Raw genomic sequence first — 19,142 nt, 5'->3', positions numbered from 1 at the left:
ATAACTATAAGTACAAAGGAAGAAGCTCCAAGACCGAGAGACTCGACAGGCCTTGTGTAATAATAATAGTAGTTGTGACTTTTCAGGTCTTGCATGAAGAGATGAAATAACTGTTCAGATATCATGCAGCGCAGAATTAACAGACTGATGTCGGTGATCAAGGAAGGCATGATGCTAGCACGCACTCTACTCTCAAGTTCTCTGGGGATTCCCAGTGATCGTGACGATACCGATGATTACGTAATGCATCCGGTTTTCTTCTGCTTTTTGCGCATACATGTATGATCATTATAGATTTTTTGTTTGAATTCTTGTTTGAGAAAATAATGCTTGTACTTTTAGCCTCTACGACCGTGCTCTTGCATACGACTCTTGCTGGCTTATTATTAATATTATGTTTGCCTGCCTGAGGCTCGGCTCTCTCCATAAATCATGGGTTGAAGCCTACTGGTAATCAGTTCTAGTAGAAAGGGTAGATATGGCTCTGATTAGACCGCGCTGCACGAGATTTGACTGCCGCCGATCGCCGGTCAAATGGTTGTCAACTCACCTCAGGAGTTTGTCCACTAAGAATCCTGAGGGAAAGACAAAAGGTAACTGTTATAACTATACTGCAATAGATGGGGAATATATAAAGTGCACTAAGAAAGAGCACAAGTTACTAAATGTTGGTGCTCTTTCTTAGTGTTCTAGCATTTTTGTCTCTGAGAACATTTTTTTGCGTATTGCAAAAATCAACGTAGAAGAGCATTACATACCGTAGAATCCCGCGGATAAGCCCATGGGCTTATCTGTTTCACAAGGACATTTCGGTGGGCTTATACAAGAACATGGGCATATACGCGGGCATGGGCTTATACGCTGACACCAACATTGTGCTATTGAAAAGTACCAAGGAAGTGAGAAGTACATTGCTGAAAGCCACTGTGCAAACAAAAACAACCGATGATTGTGTTGAAATGTACAAAAAAAAACTAGTGGTGAAACGAATATACCGAATGTTCGAATATTCGTTCGGTTTGACACATTCGAACGAATATTTCTCATGGCAAATATTCGTTAACCCGGTATGCAGAATCAACCGGGCGACTTCAAACTTTCGTAACTTCGTGAATACTTGACCGAATCGCTTCATTGAAAGATCTATCGGTAGTTGTGAAACGAATATCAAAACCCAGTAGCCGAATATTCTTCGGCTTAGGGGTCGTCCATAATTATCGAACTTTTTTCACAAAACGAAATAATTTCGTTATGGGGTGGGAGGGGGTTGACCAATTTCGTTTCAGAAAACATTGATACATGTGCATGGCCATAGGAGCAGTTACACACTTGCAACTTTTGTTGTATTATGCATGCATATGTCAAACTTTTTTTACGTTCTGAGGGGAGGGAGGGAGGGGTTGGGTCTAAACTAAAATAATTCGTTTGGTGAAAAACGTTCGATAATTACGGACGGCCCCTTAACGAACGAACGAACGAACGAATATTCTTTCGTTAACAAGGATGACATCACATGCCCTCCGCTCAGTCATTTTATTGGATATTGTCACTATTATTAGGCATGACGAATGAAGGCATATATTTCTCCATCATTTCTAGGTCATTTTTCACAAAAATCCCCAGCTGAAGTGCCTTTCACAGGCTCAAAAAACAGCTTGAGCTTGAGACGTGATTTCGTTCGAGCGCCATACCTCCCCTCCAGGACCTCGGATTGTGTTCGGGTGGCTTCTAAACAACAGCTGAGAGTTTGCTAATGCCGATAGATCTTTCAATGAAGCGATTCGGTCAAGTATTCACGAAGTTACGAAAGTTTGAAGTCGCCCGGTTGATTCTGCATTATTAGTGCATACCGGGTTCACGAATATTCGCCATGAGAAATATTCGTTCGAATGTGTCAAACCGAACGAATATTCGAACATTCGGTATATTCGTTTCACCACTATCTATCGGCATTAGCAAACTCTCAGCTGTTTAGAAGCCACCCGAACGCAATCCGAGGTCCTGGAGGGGAGGTATGGCGCTCGAACGAAATCACGTCTCAAGCTCAAGCTGTTTTTTGAGCCTGTGAAAGGCACTTCAGCTGGGGATTTTTGTGAAAAATGACCTAGAAATGATGGAGAAATATATGCCTTCGTTCGTCATGCCTAATAATAGTGACAATATCCAATAAAATGACTGAGAGGAGGGCATGTGATGTCATCCTTGTTAACGAAAGAATATTCGTTCGTTCTTTCGTTAAGCCGAAGAATATTCGGCTACTGGGTTTTGATCTTCGTTTCACCACTAAAAAAAACCCTAAACACTTGTGCTACGTACATCATACATGTACATGGTGTGACCATGAGTCCATCATTTATGGGCTCATGGTACAATTTAGGCCCATGGGCTTGTACGACGAAGCCTTGTGATGTTCGAACTTTCCCTGGGCTTATGCGCGGGCATGGGCTTATACGCGGGTGGGCTTATCCGCGGGATTCTACGGTATTCACAAGTTTGAGGGAATGGATAAGAGCATTATTATAGTTTTTTATGAGGGCACTGCACGGTGCATTCCGGAGTCGACTTAGTCTTTAGACTGCGTCCTACACACCCAAACATACAAGCAAATAAATGAACACACACAAAACAGACATACAGTGCAGGCATGATTTTGAATACTATTCAATGTACATGTATGTGAGGCCAATACGAGTAAAATGTTCAAAATATTGAATCAGCCGCAGGACAGTGTCTGGAGTCACGAACGTAACAGTACAGGGCATTCTGTGCATGCATACTGGACTTGACAGAAAATACATGTACTGACATCAAATGACATCAAAGATTGATTTTTGTTCAGACCGCTGATGGCAGCACATCGATTGATGCACGGCAGAAATGTATGCTCGCACACACACACCACGCACACACACGCGCGCGCGTGCATGCACGTCCCCACAAGCTAATTGTAATTGGTCGCGTGTGTGTCTGCCGGTCTTCCTGTCTCATTGTGCAGTGTTGGTCATCACTGGACCGACTGCAGTGGGAAAAACTGGTGTATCCCTGGACTTGGCTCGGTTTACAGACATTGAAATCATCTCTGCCGATGCAGTACAGGTACGGATCATGATCGCGTGCCATCAAGAGTACATACCCCCCCCCCCCCCAAGAGTGTGCAACTCGACTACAGGTGCTGTCTGTCTTGACAGATTTTCAATTTGACGTCATTTTTATGATGCAATGCACACTGTACACGGATTATCAGACGTATCCTGAGCCTGTGGTGGACAATGCCCCAGTTCATCCTGTGCACTACTCTACTAGTGAAAAGAAAAACGTATGATGCATTGACATCCCATACACATGTAAATCACTGGTGCAAGGAGCATTGCGTTATAAAAAATGACATCAATTTGAAATTCTGTCAGGACAGCGGGTATGGGGGAGGTGCACACTCGTGGGGTTATGTACTCTTGGTACCATGTATTCCTTCAAGTTCATCTACTAACGTGCTACTCGTACTGGTAATCACTTGATTAGGTCACAGGTTGTGTCGAATTGTACACTCGCCTACCGCATCAACTTCAGGCTCTTGACGATCACCATTACTTTGACTGAACGGGCGCTTTTTCACACAGTGGGAATAATGTGATTCATCGCTTGCAGTACTGTCGGATACCGAAAAAAAGCCCGGGTGCACCACTCCAGCTTAAAGATGAGAACAGGCTGTTTCAGAACAGCAGAAACATCACTAACAACGTAAGTGCAGAACAGCAGAAACATCACCAGCAATGTCAATATGACAGCAAAGCAGCAGAAACAGCACCAGCAATGTCAATATGACAGCAAAGCAGCAGAAACGTCACTAACGATGTGGCGCTGATCTTCCTGACGACTTTAATGTAAATAGACTGTGTTGAAAAGTTTACGTCAAAGTAAAATTGCGCTTGCAAGCTTGGTGAAACCCAACGCTGAGGCCATCTTTGCTACCCAGATCTTGCGCAGCCCTTGGCGCCCTGGAACTGTGTGAATACTGCTGGGCACATGCAAACTCTTGCAGGCTGTTATGCATGCAGAAAGTGCGTGAGGTGTGTACTGGTAGGTATGTACGTAAACAGCCGATTCTAGCTCGCCGGCTTTGCACTTTGGGCCTGGTTTCACCTAGCGCGAATGTACTGGTAGTTCTCTCTGTACGGTGTATGGCACGTTCTCTTCTTGTGATTTGTCTACGCCTTTGTTGCTGATTCTGTCACCTCATGTTGTGTACTTGATATATGGCTTCCCCGTTGCCTATATCCATGCGATGCACTGTCAGTGAAGGTAGTTGTGTGATGCTGATTTCAAGAGCCAGAAGTTGATTGCTTTGCGAAGTATAACTGCGTTTCGGCTACTAGAAAATGATTGTGTATCCAGATAATTATACTTTTCAAAATGTTTCAAGCTCGCTGTGAATCCACCTTGCCAGATGGTGTCTTTGGTATGGAACTCAGCAGCAGATAAGATGCCTTTGACTGGATTCTTCCTCTTGGTATATTGACCATGGAAGTGAATACCAGACTAGACACTCAATGCTGTAGACAGCGAGTAAGCCGAACTACCAGGATACAAGGCTGGACATGTATTGCTCTGAAACGTCACTCCTCGCTGCAAGCTCTCTTTGATTCTGGCCGTGAAAAGCAGCCAAGGCAAATAGACCAGTGGGTCTTCAGTTGCAGTCCGGCGTTTGCTCTGCTAGTCCTGCAACGTACGTACCTGGTGTTGGTTGATATCCGTGATGGGCATGTTTTTTCACTGGCCAGAACTGCAATCACACACGTCCTGCACTTCAGTAGGTAGCAGATCAAGTCGTCCTTGGTGACAGGTGTTTTAAATTATGGCAGTGGGTGGTACGTGAAATCCAACCTCATGAGAAATAAAGTCTGTAGGGCTGCACAGCCTGAACATTTGCTATGTGCACTGGGTTATGCTTTGCTGTGCTCGTGACGTTGGATTTCATTTACCACCGGTACGACCAACACTGTAGCAGGTTTGAATCATACCTGCTGCGCCTGTGCATGCATGAACGATGTGGTCTCTCCAGGTCTACCGCGGTTTGGACATCGGCTCTGACAAGGTGTCGGACGAGGTGCGCGCCCGAGTGCCACACCATGCCATCGACGTGGCCGACTTGGATTTCGAGTGGCCGGTGTCGGTTGGCACTTGGGTAGAGATAGCGCATGAAGCTATCGAGGTTAGTCTGAGTTCAGTTGCATGCGCATCCGGATTGCTATGAGTTTATGCAGCTATTACCGTAAAGTACCGTTGATCCACCCCCTCTCTAATTGCCGCCCCCTGTCGGTTTTCTGCCTGTGAAGCAACTTCGGCGTATACACCGAAATACGGTGTTGAACCGACGCATGCACTGCTGTACACAATACGTACGAGTGCAGGATGAAAATGTGCTCAATCCAGCACATCGAGTCTGAACTTCAACGCTGTTGTACATCGTACTGCACTTGACAGCCTTGGTCTAATTCCCGCCCCTTGCCGAAAACCCAGCTGGGAAACGACATGGCGTGGGGGGATCGACGGTACTTTACGGTACATGTATAAGGAGCATGAGCACTAGTCATAATGTGGAATACTGTTTTCTTTTGCCGATACGGCAGGAGTACAGCTTTTGCCCAGGTTCAGCAATTGTAAGGAGTTATCTTTTTTTTCCTTCCTTGAAGGCTGAGGTCAGGCCAACTTTAAAAATTACGGGGTGAAAACATCGCTTTTGCACTTTTCACAACTGCAACACAGCAAGGAGAGATGAGAATCCATTGCAGCTCCAAGCTTCAAGTGCATGAATGATCACCAGGCAACTCTCCTTGCCTGGTGATTTTGTAAGAAAGTGACACTTGGAGTTTTTTCTTCTTCTCCTAGCTGTGTGAAAAAGCTCTGTCCCAGGTATGGAGCATTCTGCTTGCTTGTCTTGCAACTGATAATGAGTTTGCCTAGGACTAGGAGACACTTGCCTGTGTGAGCCTGATGAGAATGCAGTGGGAGTACTGTAGTGTCGCGTATAAAAGCATGACCTTTATAGAAGCATGGTTCGAACCCCGGCTTATACGGCCGTAAGCACCTGCTTTTAAACGCGACATTACGGTATGTTGATCTCCAAGGGCCTGCACTGGAGTTCACAGTGTTGCAGAGCGCATGCATATTTTGCACGACTTAGTCAGTGAAGTAGGGGCCAGTGTACATGCTGTCAATTAAAGATGTGTGCTGGTAGCAGAGGTATGTTCACTTTTTGCTGGATGCGGGCATCGACAAATACCGCATCCGATTGTGTGTGTCTTTGTTTGCAGCAACAGCGGGGGGTTGCAAGTCTAGGGTATGGCTGGTGTGCACACTCACCACTTGTTGTCTGGTCATGTGTCATGTTGCTGTTGCTGCAGAGTATCACAGCCAAGGGACGCATACCTGTCGTTGCCGGTGGCAGCTGGTTCTACGCTAGAACGTTGCTCCGCGGCCAGACGGATTCTCCGGCAACAACTAAAGAAGACGCCGAGCTCGCCTTTGAACAGATGAGAAAGCGTGGCAGCTATGGAGCCAAGTACGGTGATTTGACACACATGTGCGCATGAGAATAGTAGCATGCAACTGGTGCAGGCTGCTGTTTCTGACACTGCTGAAACGTATTCCCGTGTCTGATGTGGCTTGTAGAGTTCAATGTAGGCAATCCCGTTGAGTAGGGGTTGTGCTTACTATCATTGTATTTATTATTGAAACTCGGATGTTGAGCCATAAATAAATGTAGAAAGGAAAAGGACATATGGATACGAGTTAAGAGTAACTCTCCACCACTGTAACTCGATACTATTATACAGTCAGAAAGTGCAACAACTAGGCACAAAACTGACAGAGTACTGAGACATTCGACGTCCTGACACCTAGCTTAAACACATCTAACACATCTCTTTGGTCTTTCCATAACCTTGAACCTTCCAAGTTGGAAGGCTGTCGGTTAGCGCTACGGAAGGCTGTCGGTTAGCGCTACGGAGATGTGTTGAAGCTAGGTGTCAGGACGTCGAATGTCTCAGTACTCTGTCAGTTTTGTGCCTAGTTGTTGCACTTTCTGACTGTATAATAGTATCTAGTTACAGTGGTGGAGAGTTACTCTTAACTCGTTTCCATATGTCCTTTTCCTTTCTACTTATATTTATTATTATTATTATAGGCTGTTCCGCGTTGGCATCGCCAACTTGGCTTGGCTAACCTTCGTATAAGCTGCTCCATGAAGACGCGACTGAACAATGAATGCATGTATATAGGATCTAGGACTGAACGAAGATTGAGGATATTTTTAAAAAATGGTGAAAAAGGAGAAGGACAAAATGTTACGAGTTATGACTACTAGTAACTGTCCACCAACGTAACCAGATCTTATACAGTCGGTCAGTACGACAAAATGGCAGAGTTGGCTCACCATCCGAGTTGATATTTTTAAAAAGAAAAAAGAAGAAAAAAGAGCTGCTAAATCTTTGCAGTGCCTCGATCATAGCAGGAACACTAGCATTACTTGGGAAAGAAGTCACACCTCACGAATGAATCTTCCAGGTCTGGTCATCCTCCAGACATTGATGAAAAGCTGTGGCCTGATCTTGATGGTGGAGATATGGATGCTGGGTGTAATTGCCCATCTGCCCATCCCTCGTGCCACGCACCGATATTGGCGGCAGAGGACAACAGTTGTGTGTTCTTGCTTTCTTTGTGCATGTGTTGAGTGTGATGAAATTGTTGTTGCGTTTCCAACCTACTGTGTTGTCTCCTTCTCCAGCCATGCTCATCTCATGACGATAGACCCAGTCTATGCCAGGTCACTGGGGTTTGAAGATTGGAAGAAAATGGAGCGTGCATTCATTGTCTATAACAAGACAGGCCGGTGAGGAACTGCAGAACTACAGAACTGTGTTTGCATCATGTGTTGCATACACCGATACTGGTTGACATTAGCCGTGTATGTGTGGTTATGCTTGTTCTTGCATAAAAGTTACTTATGTCTATAATAAAGGTTGAGACCGAGGATTTATGGCTTATAAGTTATAACTATGCGTTTCATTAGTGTAACCCCATGATGGCTGTGTTTCTCTGGTACTGTTGAACTTCTGCAGGCCAGTGTCATCATTTTCTCCCAGGTATCAGCGTGAAGGTGGGTACTGGTCTGATTTGTACGGTTAAAAGACTTTCTGGTGCTCTCTGTTGCTCTCTGGGTGCGCGTGCCTCTCTGTCACCCTGTCTCTCTGTTCTGTACCCGTCTACCCGACGTCCTCACGGGTGCCCGACTGCCCGTGCACACCACTACTTTAATAGACTCAGAACGAATAGATCTGAAGGCCCAAGCGAATCCAACAGACTTCTTAGCAGAAAGAAAGTCTAAATGAGACAAACGTAAGCTTGCAAAATCAGCAGCGATTGTATCTGAAGAGCATTGGGTGAGCTGCATTGCATAGCTTGGAGAAATTCTTCAATATGAAGTCCTGAAAGGTGTTCGAATCTAGCTGCGAATCTAAAAGGCAAATTAAAAAAGTGATCAGAATATAATTTTTTATTGTAGTCAAATCAGAGAGAGACAGTAAGTGCCACAGATACCAGAAATAATTCATATTGTGAGCGCTACAAGCTGCGGTGGAGAAATTATAACAAAGGACGTTAAAACGAAGGCATAGAACAAAACAGGGAGATGCCGCATGGTAAAAAAACTGAAAATGAGTAAAAAAATGGGGGGTAGTCAACTTACAAGTTAACACCAAGGTTCAACTACTGTTGATCATGTTGATATTGAGCTGGTAATCCGTGGCATTTTAAAAGTATGGGGTTTCGACGTATAACCGGTAAAATTTCGGTATCTATCTATCGTTCGCAATTCACGCATGCACACATGTGTGTGCACGCCCATGCATCCACACCCACGACACCACACACACGTGCGCGCGCACTCAGACTCAGACTCAGACATGCCCATCGCGGAAGCGATGATAGCGCTGGGATTACACCATTCAACAGCTTGCAAGGCTGATGAATTGACCGCCACTAATTTTAGCCTGGTATCCACCACACAGCTGTTTGAAGTGGCTTTTTCTGGCCAGTGAATCCCTATTTTTCTTTTTTCTTTTTTCTTTTCTTTTTTTACACATACGCACCACACCACATACTCCGGCATACTCCGGCTGTTGGTAACCACCCAGGAGAATGAAAGAAGAGCTAGGAGAATGAAAAAGAGAAGAAAGACGTGTGCGACCATAATCGTCGGGAATTGAACCCGCAACCTCTCGATTGGAAATCGACACACACACACGCGCGCGCGCGCACACACACACACACACACACCACCACCACCACCACCACCACCACCACACCACACGCGCATGTACTGTACGAGGTGAATAGCAATTTCTGGACATGAAAATAAAATAGAGGCCCACTGGCTGTGTGTTTTACATTTTTCATATCTTTTTGTATCTATTGTATGGCCTAATCCTTCATCTTTCCAAATATGTGACAATTGCTCATGCTGTGATCCCAGAGACTTTATAGCAGGATGTTTTCGACAGGCCAATTTTTTGGCCTAAATTTCAGTTTATCGAATTCTGGACATGAAAGTAAAATAGCGTCAATAGGCATCCTATACTGCACCATTTTTGTTATTTTTTCTATTGGTGGACTGCAGTTGGCCTCTTCACACTTCCAGCTAACAGGTCCAAGACTATACAGCGTCTGAAGTGAAGTGCACATGGGGAAGCCAACAATTCGTCCATTACTTCTTATTTTACTCAAAATTCAAAATTCTCATGCGACATAGTACCACAAAACTCGTTGAAATGTCTCCCAAGAAAAGGCTATCAACAAGGCACCGACACGAGGAGAAACTACAACAGCCCAGCTGTCAACTACAACAAGAAAAAACGTCATCAACCCGACTGACTTGACTCTACACACGACGAAAAATTATTTTACTCGAAATGTCCAGAAATATACAATGTCCAGAAATAGCAATTCACCTCGTACTAGTGCAGAATTGAATTTCTATATTGGCTGCTGCTGCCTCTTTTCCTTTTTGCTTCTCTTGTTCCCCAGAATGTCCTTATGACTTCCGTTGCTTCTGCGTCTTTCGTCCCGGCAAGAATTATATAGACCACTTATATGACCGTTGTGAACAGATCGTCTATGCTGGTCTTATTGAGGTATAGTACATGTACATGTATGGCTCCCTGTACTTGTTCCCTGTGCTTGCTCCCTGTGCTTGTTCCCTGTGCCTGTTCCCTGTACTTTCTCTCTGTACTTGCTCCCTGTACTAATACTTGCTCCCTGTGCTAGTTCAGCCGGTGCTAGTTCAGCCTCAGCCTAGTTCAGCCTGTGTTAGTTCCCTGTGCCTGCTCTCTGTGCTAGTTCAGCCTGTGCTAGTTCAGCCTGTGCTAGTTCAGCCTCAGCCTAGTTGAACCCTTACTGTACTAGCTGGACCTGCACCAGCAGTCATGTGACCAAGAGTACATAACCCCCCAGAGTGTGCAACTCCCACATACCCTGCTGTCCCGACAGAATTTCAAGTTGACGTCATTATTAATGACGCAATGCTCCTTGCACCAGTGATTTACAACATGTGTACGGGTGTCAACGCATCACACGTTTTCCTTTGCAATAATTTGTACAGGATCGACCGGCTTCGGTCAACCACAGGTTCCGGATTCGTCTGATAATCCGTGTACAGTGCGCATTGCATCATCAAAATGATGTCAACTTGAAATTCTGTCGGGACAGCACCCATAGTGGAGTTGCACACTCTGGGGGGTTATGTACTCTTGATGTGACCTACAGTGTACCTGCAGTCCTGCACCACCAGTCATGTGACCTACAGTGTACCTGCACCACCAGTCATGTGACCTACAGTGTACCTGACTACCTTTTTTTTTTAGTAGTATATTGTTACGAAAAAATTCTGAATCCGGATTGACCAAGAAGAAACAAAGAAAAATGATGGCACCTATGTACAGGGGATGGCCCACGCCTGGTATAAAGTAAACGTAAAAGAGAAAAAAGAAAAAGAAGAAGGAAAAGAAAAGATAAGAAAGAAAGAGAGGTAAGCAACTCCATGTACATCAACCGTACTTGTGTCATACGCTTACAATGAACACTCAGCAGCCGCCAGAACAGCCGAGTGAACAGGAAGTGGCACTGAAGAGCGCCGGTAGCCGCGCAGACTAGCAACCATGGCTCTCACTAGGCTGAAGGACAGTTTGGTCCGGACGAAAGCCATGGTGACGGAAAAAGGCTCGTTGCGCTTGTCTCTCAGTTTGCTGGCAATCCTGGCAAACAGCGCAGATGAGGCCTTTCCCTGTCCACCAGTGGTGGAGAAGACAATGGGCACAAAGGAGGAGTGCTCTACCTCCAGAACTCGCCGCTCATATTTCCTCCGCTTCTCCTGCTCATGCTTTCTGTAGACAGACGGGAGTGTAAGGTTTCGATTTGAGGGGACAAAAGGGTTGAACACCCGAACATCAAACATTGTCCTCTCAAACCTACTCCCATACAACCCCCGCGCTGCCACATCCAGCCTAGCATGGTCTTCGATGTTGGTCGACCGAAGAGGGAACATTTCACCGGACAGGGGCTCCAGTGCAGGCTCCACACAAACATCGTGGCCTACTTCCTGCAGAAAATTGGCGGTGAGGTCGCGAATCTCATTGTGCCGCATTCCAGGGAAGCCACCAACCGAACACGACAGTGCATGCGTCGTGTCAAACTGCTTGCCGCAGACGCAATGGGTTGGCAGTCGGGGAGGGGTCCAGCCGTATCGTAGGCACAAGGCATCGCGAAATCCCGACTTTGGCATTGTGAATTGAAAGCGGCGAGATGGCTGACACGTGAGCCAACTTGAGGCGCCCTTCTCCGCAGCCAGATCCAAGATCCTTTGGTCGTCCAGGCTGAGCTGGTCCCTGAAGGAGGACAGGGCCACAGCTTGATCATGGCGTGCGGTCACACGTACATCCAACTTTGCGGCTTTGATGTCAGCAAACACGTCTTCAGTGGATTCCTCCTGCTTCAGTAGCCTCTCCACTAGTGGTTTGGTGATGGAGACAGAGGCGGAGTACTGGCTGGATAAACCGGTGGGGATGATGAGTCCCAGGCCACCTTTGCGACAGGGGAGCGATAGCATTGTGCGCTCGCTTTCACCCGGAGCTTGGCGACCAGTGAGTGCTGGCAGAAAGATGAGGCGGATGGCTTGTTCCAGGGGCACAAGGAGATCAGCGATAGCAGGCATGGTCCTGGCCAGAAAAGACCACTTGTGCCGTAGGGCATGAGTGAAGACGGCATAGGCTGCTTGAGGCTGGGATGCTGCGTACTTGGCCAAGACGTGTATTTCGTTGCACCACGATGCGACCTTCTGGGACACGTACTCAGAGCAGATTTGATCTGTGCCCAGACCAGCACCGAGATGACGATAGCCATCCGTCCTGATGTCAACCCCAGTGTTGGCAAAGAGTTCTCTTGCCAATTCCAGGAAACGAGGCTTGACAAGCAGGACCGACTTGGACGGATTGATGTTGTAACCGTACTTGCTACCTCGATCGATCAGGATGGACAACCATGTACGTATCCTGCGCAGGAATCCAGCTGATGTGGCATCATCTGCATACCATGACTGTATTGTGCCAGCAGTTGAGGCTTCCCTGATGAGAGGCACCGTACCTAGTGCATACAATGGCATCACAAGGGGGTCGCCCTGCGTTGTGCCTTCCGATGACATAATAACTTCTTCTCCAACATAGAGTTGAGCAGGTGACCGGTAAGTGTTGATAAGCGCTGGTGCCAGCTCCGGACATAGTCGCTGCACATTGTGCAGGCATACTGCACGGTTGATGCAGTTGAAGGCGTTGGCTGCATCTGCGAATAGGACACCCTCCGTCTCGTCATCATCATAGGTCGATTTGATTGCATGGATGGCAGCCTCTACACCACCCGCTTGACCTCCACATAGTTGTACAGTAAGATCGGGCGCCGAAGAACGCAGGGGCTCGAGCGCAGCCTAGGAAAGTTCTTAAATTTTTGATTCTAGCCAGACCGTTCTTATTCACACGCGCGCGGCGAGTCGAGTGACGTCATGACGTTTGTCATGTACATGTACATGTACATGTACATGTAGTGTATTATGTAGTACTTCTTAACTAGTGGGTGTCGTAAATGGGAATGACTGTACATGTAGCAGTTACTGTTTACACGTGTACATGACATGTACTCACCTCCCATACATGTACAATGTAGATCTACGTGTAAATTTTTAAAAGTGTTCTTAAATCTGATAATTCTAGCCTGGACTGTTCTTAAATTTTGCCGGTTTTCCAGCCTGGGTGTTCTTCGGCGAGGTGTTCTTCGGCGTCCGATCTTACTGTAGGCATCCAACAGCACTCTCCACTGCTGGTCCAACGACTTTGAGGATCGCCTTGCCAATAATGCGACGGACCACTTCGCCTATTCCGATCGGCCGAACACCAGGCTTCTTGTCCAACGGCACCAGACGACAGGCCACATATGCTTCCAGTGCGATGGGATCAATGAATTTGGTAGCAATGCGGCTGGCACATGCTATTAACGCGTCACATAGGGCATCGGAGGCGGAGCGGAAGGATGTACACATCGCCCGCCAGTTGGCTGCGTCCATGCCAGAAGGTCCAGCCGCCCCATGGGTGCTCAATGCAGCCTGGCGGATCACATCTCTTGTAAGGGCTGAGAATATCACTGGGTGTGGCTGAGGCAGGGGCTCTCCATCCATAACGGCATCTACGTGGAGGGGTGCAGCAGAGGGATGTTTGTCACGTAATACTTCGCGCACCGTTTGATCCCCGATGGTGTTGTCCAGGGAATGCAGGGCACCACTGCTGTCGTTGTCCAGCATACGCGCTGAGGTCCCGATCTTGCCATCCATGACCAAGGCAGCAAACCTCCTAGCATCATCATCATAATCCCTGGTGCTGTTGGTTTTGCTTGATCTGAGCGAGGCCTCTTTTATCTGCTGTTGGATAGTGCGGGCTTCCCTCATTAGCAAATCAATATTTCCATCACTCCAGATCCTCAGTCTGCGTTCTAGGCAGTTGGTATGGTCTCGCCTGTCCACCATTCGCGCTGGTTGCTGTAGTAGCAGTTGTGCAGCCACCATCGATGTCTTGATGGCCATGCCCTCCCCGGCCGCAGAGTCTCCAAAGCATTGGAAGAGGCGAGCAATGGTGATCACGTACTTCTCTCCAGCTGTACCAGCTGACTACCTGCACCACCAGTCATGTGACCCACAGTGTACCTGCACCACCAGTCATGTGGCCTACAGTGTACCTGCAATGTCCTGCACTACCAGTCATGTGAACCACAGTGCTGCCCAGTGAAATCCGATCGCGTGAGTCAAGTTGGCGCCCTGCACCATTCCCAGCCCAGTGTTGGCAGGTCTAGGGCGGTGCTGCACCTGGGCGTGCTGGAGTGACTTGATCGGATTTCATTGAGCAGCATTGTAGTTGTGCTAAATGCAGCATGGAATTGTGACTTGTGACTGTACCCTGTGTTTGTGTTGACTGGACTCTGCATCATGCAGTACTGACCAGGGAGTACTAAAATGCCGTATCTTACTACTCCCCGGTGCTGACCAGTCAGTCAGCACCGGCATGGAGCACTCTTACATGTTGCCATGGTCACACTCTGCTCTGATCCCGACGTGTGTGTGTTTGTGTGTGTGTGTTGGGCTGCGCTGTGCTGTGCTTGTAGGAGACGTACTGGGCCGTTCTGAATGGCCTGGATAAAGACTGCATTGCGGCCAAGGCAGTGGGGTATCGCCAGGCACTACCCTACATCCGGGATAACTGGCTTGCAGATGATCGACCAACGGTAAGAACGCTGCTTGGTGCTGTTGAGTCGTGCGACTGCTGAAATTTCTTTTTGTTCCGTATGCTGACCGTTCCAGGTCGGTTGGTGTACCCGTGTGCTTGTGCGAAGGGAATGCCCCGGGTGCAGCGTGGCTGATTGGATGGTGTCAATGCAGGCAAGATGCCAGAAAGCACCGACTACTGTAGAGAGTGGGCATTGGATCAGTGTGTGATGCACTACAAGCATTGGATCAGTGTGTGATGCACTGCAAGCATTGGATCAGTGTGTGATGCACTACAAGCATTGGATCAGTGTGTGATGCACTACAAGCATTGGATCAGTGTGTGATGCACTACAAGCACTACAAACACTTCACTGATCTACGTGACAGTGCACGCACGGCTCTATACAAGACACATATGGCATGCCTCAACCCGGGGCCGCCAGGGATCGCAGCATGGAAGGCGCATTTTTCTTCACAATATGAGCGCAGCATTCCATTCCGTTTTTGTACGTATTGTACCTGCACATGTCTGTCGTTTACTGCAGGATCGCAAAACGCAGATCAAGCGATTTCGTGAGTTCCTAGGGATCTACAAGCAGGCTTGCAGGTAATGCTGATGACAGTACGAAGTAGTTTTCAGGGTTCATCCATAACTAAGTATAATGTTTATGAAATGAAACGAATTTTCTTCAGCTTACCCAAACCCCTGTCTCCAGCAAAAGAGAACACCCCGCCATAGTATGTGCATACATCCCCCCCGCCTTCACAAACCAGTGGAGTGGTGGTATTGGTGGTGGTAGTGGTGGCGATGGTGGTGGTGGCGATGGTAGTGGTGGCGAAGGTGGTGGTGGCGGTGGTGGTGATGGTGGTGGTGGTGGCGATGGTGGTGGCGATGGTGGTGGTGGTGTTGGCGATGGTAGTGGTGGCGATGGTGGTGGTGGCGGCAATGGTGGTGGTGGCGATGGTGGTGGTGGCGATGGTGGTGGTGGCGATGGTGGTGGTGGTGGTGGTGATGGCAATGGTGGTGGTGGCGATGGTGGTGGTGGCGATGGGGGTGGTGGCGATGGTGGTGGTGGCGATGGTGGTGGTGGCGATGGTGGTGGTGGTGGCGGCGATGGTGGTGGTGGCGATGGTGGTGGTGGCGATGGGGGTGGTGGCGAGTGTGGTGGCGGTGGCGATGGTGGTGGTGGCGATGGTGGTGGTGGCGATGGTGGTGGTGGGGGTGGTGGCGGCGATGGTGGTGGCGATGGTGGTGGCATGTGATGGCGGTGTAGACCTAGTGTGTGAAGTTATCAGTACACTCAACTCTCTCTCCTTCTCTCTCTCTCTCTTCTCTCTCTCTCTCTCTCTCTCTCTCTCTCTCCCCCTCTCTCTCTCCCTCTCTCCCTCTCTCTAGGCCTAGGTGTTTGAAGTTATCAGTACACTCAACTCTCTCTCTCTTTCTTTCTCTCTCCCTTTTTCCCTCTCTCTCTCTCTCTCTCTCTCTCTCTCTCTCTCTCTCTCTCTCTCTCTCTCCTCCTCCCTCCCTCCCTCCTCCTCCTCCTCCCTCCCTCCTCCCTCCCTCCCTCCCTCCCTCCCTCCCTCCTCCCTCCCTCCCTCCCTCCCTCCCTCCCTCCCTCCCTCCCTCCTCCCTCCCTCCCTCCCTCCCTCCCTCCCTCCCTCCCTCCCTCCCTCCTCCCTCCCTCCCTCCTCCCTCCCTCCCTCCCTCCCTCCCTCTCCTCTCTCTCTCTCTCTCTCTCTCTCTCTCTCTCTCTCTCTCTCTCTCTCTCTCTCTCTCTCTCTCTCTCTCTCTCTCTCTCTCTCTCTCTCTCTCTCTCTCTAGAAATTCAACATCCGAAACTTATAACGGGCAGTTTATGCTATGCCATCTGCCCATGGCTCATCTGTCTTGCTAAAAAGAGTTGCTAACTTATGTACATCATTGCTATTGTATTATTTACAGAAGTTTGGCAAACGAGCAGCGCAAATCGTTATGCAACTTGAAAGAGTTTGAGTGGATAGATATCTCGCGCCAAAGCGATGATGCCATTGCGCAGTACTTGCTGGAGCGCTACAACACTCCCGTGCATACACCAAGCGCCGGATGTTCTAATCAGTGGGAACAAGAGGTATGTATGTACTTGCATGCATATGCATGCTGACAATGGTCCTTATGCACGTTGTACAGATGTACGAAGTTCTGTACTAGGACCGTAGGTGTGTACAGACCCAGTTGGGTCTGTTTATTATGTCCTCCATGATGATGATGTATTTTCTTTTTTTCTATTTTCTTGAAATTGTCTCCGCGTCGCTTAAATATTCGTTTTCAATTCAGCTTATCTGTTGTCTACAATACCCGCATTCCCTAACACGACACATGGCTCGTAAGACAAAAAAAGGTAGGGATTAACTGGCCAGAAGAAAACCCCACTTCGAATAGCAGTGTGGTGTTGAAAATGGCGGCCTTGTACGCTGTTGAATGGTGCAATCCCAGCACAAGTTGCTAGGGCTTCTGCTGTAGTATCGCTATCATGGGCGTCAAAAGATCAAAGGCATGGTGTGTGTATGTGTGTGTGTGTGTGCACGCTGCTTGGATGTTATCTGGCACTAGTCTTAATCTGTTTCATTCGGATCTTGTCCGCTATCGTTGCCATAAGATAAAATCTGTGGGTGCACCGCCAGTGCATTTGCAGATTTGCGTGCTTCTCTTGCGACGGGCGTATACATGGTACATGGTACAAGTATATGGTACATGGTACATAGTGTGTGTTTTCCGTGTGTGTTTTCCGTTTGTGTGCTTGCGTGTGTGCGTCTGTTGTTGCTGGCAGCTCCGACAAGAACCAGTAGCGCCAGCAGAAGACTGCACAGTGTTCTTCTCTGACAGTGCTGTAGAGGCGAAGCTCCGAGACATCGAGTCCTATCTGACAAGAGATCCACACACACTACCTCATCCCAAGACCTTGCCTCGACCACCCTGGATGCTAGAACATAGCCTTGACGAAACAGATCCGAACCGGGTGGCTACGTAACGTGGGACATGTGAACTGTGGGCTGTGATCTTAACAGTTAACACAACAACACTCTACTGTGCACAGTGTGCGTGCTGTGGCCTGTGTGAGCAGACCGATGGATGCACAGAGGTCGGAGTTTGTGGACTGAAGAGCCACTTCATGCACCGGCATGTGCGCCGCCTGTAGTTCCGGCGGCGCTTGTACGGCGGACTGCTCCATGCCTCTCCTGTCTGCCCGAGTCTGTCAGATTGTTTCTATCCTGGCTGTGCCGTGCCCCATGGACAGTGCCGGTTGTGCTCACATGTACTCACCCATGCTGGCTATGTACTCATGCACTCATTGCAAGTCACGACAGAGCCTCAGCCAGAGAGCGGATCAAATCGGATTGAGTGCTTGTTCAAGCATCAGCATCGGGTTCGTTCACGACAGCCGTATGCACGGGCTGGCGCTCAACAGCAGTGCAGATCACAGTGCAGCAGCTGATGTTGGCAACGTGTGCATCAGTGCTGAGTGGTGCATATGGTGTCAGCTGAACTAACGTCACAAGACCACCTGCACCCACTACGTACTTCCAGAGAGAAAGCAAGCGCAGCTCTGAAGATGTGCAGTGCCCGGAGGGAGGCGTGTGACACCGGCCACACTGGGTGTAAAGATCAGTGCTAACTACTAACTACTGAAGCGGGTACAGTACAGCCAAGAGCAACGGGTACAGTACAGCCAAGAGCAAAGCAGAGCAGAACAGAGCAGAGCAGTTGCTGTAGCACAGAAATCAGCACCCTGTGTATGTCCGTTTGTCTCCGGGCATCCTGGTGGGTTAGTTTCCCCTGGTCCTGGATCAGCTCTTGCCATGAACCACAGCAACAGCAGAAGCAGAAGTCTTTCTAGTAATTCGTTCTATGGATCAGCACAAGGACAGGAGAGTGTGTGTTTGAGGAACTGTGTCGGCAGCTATGTGCCATCTTGTTCCTTTACTACATACAGGTATCCCAGTGAGATCTGACAAGACATCATCACTCTGGTTCAAAGTAGAAGGGCCGGAACCTTCGACGCCAAAGACTTGTGAACGTTCTGGCCGTGTGTCATATTCAACAATTCATTGCTAACAAAAAGGTGCTACTTGTAATACATACACATACACAGCATCCATCATCCCATTAAACTGTTTGAAATCAAGCACACAAAATGAGAAATTATCAAAGATGGAAATATCATAAAACTTGATATACAAAAATAGTTTTTTCAGAGGAACGCTTTAGGTTCTCTTGCGGATAATTTTCAAAAATTTGCTGTTGAGGAACCTG

At 48.1% G+C, this 19,142-nt stretch overlaps 1 protein-coding gene across 1 annotated transcript; it reads left to right on the top strand.

The window, feature by feature from the left end:
* The first annotated feature begins 146 nt into the window (after window positions 1–146).
* On the top strand, window positions 147–19,089 carry LOC135815253 (tRNA dimethylallyltransferase-like). The gene is made up of 11 exons (XM_065328528.1): window positions 147–593; window positions 2,996–3,096; window positions 5,060–5,209; window positions 6,402–6,559; window positions 7,784–7,888; window positions 8,118–8,155; window positions 10,081–10,187; window positions 14,749–14,868; window positions 15,397–15,458; window positions 16,794–16,959; window positions 17,659–19,089. Exons 1-11 carry the CDS (start codon window positions 479–481, stop codon window positions 17,857–17,859), a joined length of 1,323 nt encoding a protein of 440 aa, XP_065184600.1. The 5' UTR covers window positions 147–478; the 3' UTR covers window positions 17,860–19,089.
* The last annotated feature ends 53 nt before the right edge of the window (window positions 19,090–19,142 follow it).

The sequence above is a fragment of the Sycon ciliatum genome, chromosome 4 (genome assembly GCF_964019385.1).
Source record: "Sycon ciliatum chromosome 4, ocSycCili1.1, whole genome shotgun sequence".
Lineage (NCBI taxonomy): Eukaryota > Metazoa > Porifera > Calcarea > Leucosolenida > Sycettidae > Sycon > Sycon ciliatum.
Note: the sequence above shows the minus strand (reverse complement) of the source record. Positions and strands in the feature narration are given on the sequence as shown.

Excerpts from the sequence above, each read along its gene's own strand:
- LOC135815253 (XM_065328528.1), top strand. The coding sequence starts at position 479 with ATGGCTCTGATTAGACCGCGCTGCACGAGATTTGACTGCCGCCGATCG. Across the intron at positions 5,210-6,401 it reads TAGCGCATGAAGCTATCGAG|AGTATCACAGCCAAGGGACG; the intron begins GTTAGTCTGAGT and ends CTGTTGCTGCAG. Across the intron at positions 15,459-16,793 it reads ATCTACAAGCAGGCTTGCAG|AAGTTTGGCAAACGAGCAGC; the intron begins GTAATGCTGATG and ends TATTATTTACAG.